Source organism: Orycteropus afer, unplaced genomic scaffold, assembly GCF_000298275.1.
Source record: "Orycteropus afer afer isolate SDZICR_OR568_19922 unplaced genomic scaffold, OryAfe1.0 scaffold00143, whole genome shotgun sequence".
Classification (NCBI taxonomy): domain Eukaryota; kingdom Metazoa; phylum Chordata; class Mammalia; order Tubulidentata; family Orycteropodidae; genus Orycteropus; species Orycteropus afer.
Window position 1 is genome coordinate 3,738,423 of NW_006921730.1, and position 2,741 is coordinate 3,741,163.

The 2,741-nt window shown below is 39.4% G+C and overlaps 1 protein-coding gene across 1 annotated transcript in view; it reads left to right on the forward strand.

The window, feature by feature from the left end:
* IMPG2 (interphotoreceptor matrix proteoglycan 2) overlaps positions 1-1,474 on the forward strand; it is a 202,011-nt gene extending 200,537 nt beyond the window's left edge. Inside the window, exons 17-18 of the mRNA XM_007945804.1 lie at positions 667-883; positions 1,391-1,474. Of these exons, the coding sequence (XP_007943995.1) occupies positions 667-883; positions 1,391-1,474 (301 nt within the window). The remainder of the gene's footprint in view (positions 1-666; positions 884-1,390) is intronic.
* The last annotated feature ends 1,267 nt before the right edge of the window (positions 1,475-2,741 follow it).

Here is a 2,741-nt window from a genome sequence, read left to right on the forward strand (position 1 = left end):
GCACATAACAACAACATGGGGCAGTTCTACTCTGTGCTATAGGGTCATTAGGAGTCTGAATCAACTTTACCACAATGGATATGGGTATGAGTAATGTTCTTACACATTGTATTGAGTCTGACCTTGCATTAGACTGTAATCTTATCCAGGGCAGGGATTCCAACAAATCCTTCTTTATAACATCAGCATCTGTAACAATGCTAAACTCATGTCAATCGATGCTCAGAAATATTTGTAGACCTAAACTGAATTTAATTGATGCCCAGCTGTCCTATACGTATATTTCTTTTAGATTCTCTGTGCAGTTACACACTGATTTTCAATTTTTAAACTTTGGGGGTATTAAAACTGTGTTCACTTAATAAAACACTATTGATTGGCAGACATATTTCCAAACTATAATTTATTGACTACCAGGCACTGTGGGGGCAAATAAAGATGAATGAGAGACGTGGACTATTTCTACAGGACACTTACCATCTAGTTGACTAGATAATGATGATAATACCTGATAAAAGACATTTGATTGAGTATTTTTCACAGACACCTATCCTATTTGTATCTGGTTCTCCTTTTTTCCTTCCACAATAGAAACCTTATCCCACATAAATATGCTTCCAAATAGTTGACTACTTGAAGGAGAACATGAATTAACCATGCCTTCCTTTTCTGTGGCTCTAGCAGGCAGCCTGATAGCCTCTCATCCATTGAGAATGCTGTGAAGTACAATCCCATGTATGGAAGTCACACAGCTGGATGTGAGCAGTATGAGGGACCCTATCCCCAGCGTCCTTTCTATAACTCTGCTAGTGGAGAATTGATTAGTGGTCTGAGCAGGGAGGAAATCAGAGAGATGAACAAGAACAGCGAGCTTTCTAGAGAGGTAGGAAACTTAGCTTTCTGGTTGCTGTTCTGTTGTGTGTGTGTGTGTGTGTTGTGTGTGTGTGTTTATGTATTGGTATTGGTATGTACCTGAGCTTCAAGAAAGGATGAAAGTATATCATGATTAGTTTTTGTTTTTGTTTTTTTAAAATCTCCTGATATCTCCATGTCTCTGTGGAATGCAGAGGATATACGATTCAGAGCTGTGCCTTATTCTCCACCGAGTGGTCTCTTTTCCAATCATTGTTAACAAAATAATTTTTATCTCTTCCTCTGTTTGTCTCTTTTTCCCTCCCTTCCTTAGAAAGATTCTAAGAATAACTGTTGTGAGTTATTCAAAACAGTACCTGTAATATCCAAATCTTCTGTTTCTCTAAAATGGATCTCTCCTTCATGACCCAGAAAATCACAAATCCTTGTAAAAGTTAGAACTCCTTGGAAAAGGATATTGAGGTTTTTCTAATGCAATGTATAGCTTCTCTTTCTTTCTTTCTTTTTTTTTTTTAAGGAAATTCAAGAAAGAATGAGAATTTTGGAACTATATGCCAATGATCCTGAGTTTACAGCTTTTGGAAGAGAACATCAAATGTAAATATTTGAAACAACTCTTCTATGCAGGGTTTTAACTTGCCTTAGAGTAGTGCCACCAGTGTGAGCCCATAGTTCCTGTCCATATGACATGGTTCTGGTAGTGACCAACAGTTTGTTATAGGAGAGGGATCCCACAAAACTCAAATGGGTTCTTGTCCTCTGGCAAGAGAGAATTTCTCACAGAGACAGAGGTGGTCTGTAGAGAGCAGACCTTAATGAAGCACTGCTTCATTACATGAGACTGTACAGCAGGACAGTCACTAGGCGTTGGCAGCCAGCTGAACTGCCAACGTTGTCCAGTTGGCTTATAGCAATTACAGGGGACAGAATGAGGAATCTATACAATTAGCAATTCACATGGGTGAGATTCCTAGCTTCTGATGTTCTGGTCCTCCAGATTGATCCAGGTATCTGCTTATCTATGGATCCAAAGGGGCTTTGTCACAGAATCTCCTGTCTTGACACCCTAAGTCCTGCAACAAACAGTCTGGCAATTACATACTTTTCTGGTTCTCTGGTTCCTATCAGTAGGGATAATTTAAGTAGTTTACAAAAGAATATGACTGCAACATCTGTTTCTTACATCTGTCCCTACTTCACTGTCAGTAGGAATAAGGTAATTTACAAGGGAATGTGGACTGGCAGCTTCTATTCCATACATGAACCCTCCCAACCTCAAGTTGTTGAATTCTTTATATTTTATCATACACTTCTACGTATATTACCTCATTTATTCCTCATAATAGCTTTATAAATTGGGTTTTTTGTTGTTGGTGTTGAGTTTTATAGATGAGGAAAAGAAGCCTCCTAGAGATAAGCTACCAGCCACTCCTCGGAAGAAAGGCTGGGCAATCTGCTTCCTTAGTGATACTGCCTCAGAGGGGTCACTATGAGTTGGATCTGACTTGAGGACAGTGAGTTTGTTTCTTTTGGTTTAGAGATAAAGAGACATAATCACAATATTAGCAAGTGGCAGTTGTTGTTGTTGTTGTTAGGTGCTGTCAACTCAGAACTGACTCATAGCAACCCCTCCTTGGGTTTTTGAGGAAGTATCACTCTACAGAAGTAGATTGCCCAACCTTCCTTCCAAGGAGTGGCTGGTGGGTTTGAACCACCAGCCTCTGGTTAGCAGTCAAGTGCCTTAGGTACTATGCCACCAGAGAGAAGATTTAAAACTGAGATGCTGTCTGTTCTGGCCTAGTGATTCCTGGGCTATGCCATATTTTCTCTCTTGATACCACCATTTAATGGTATAAAATATTTTTCAC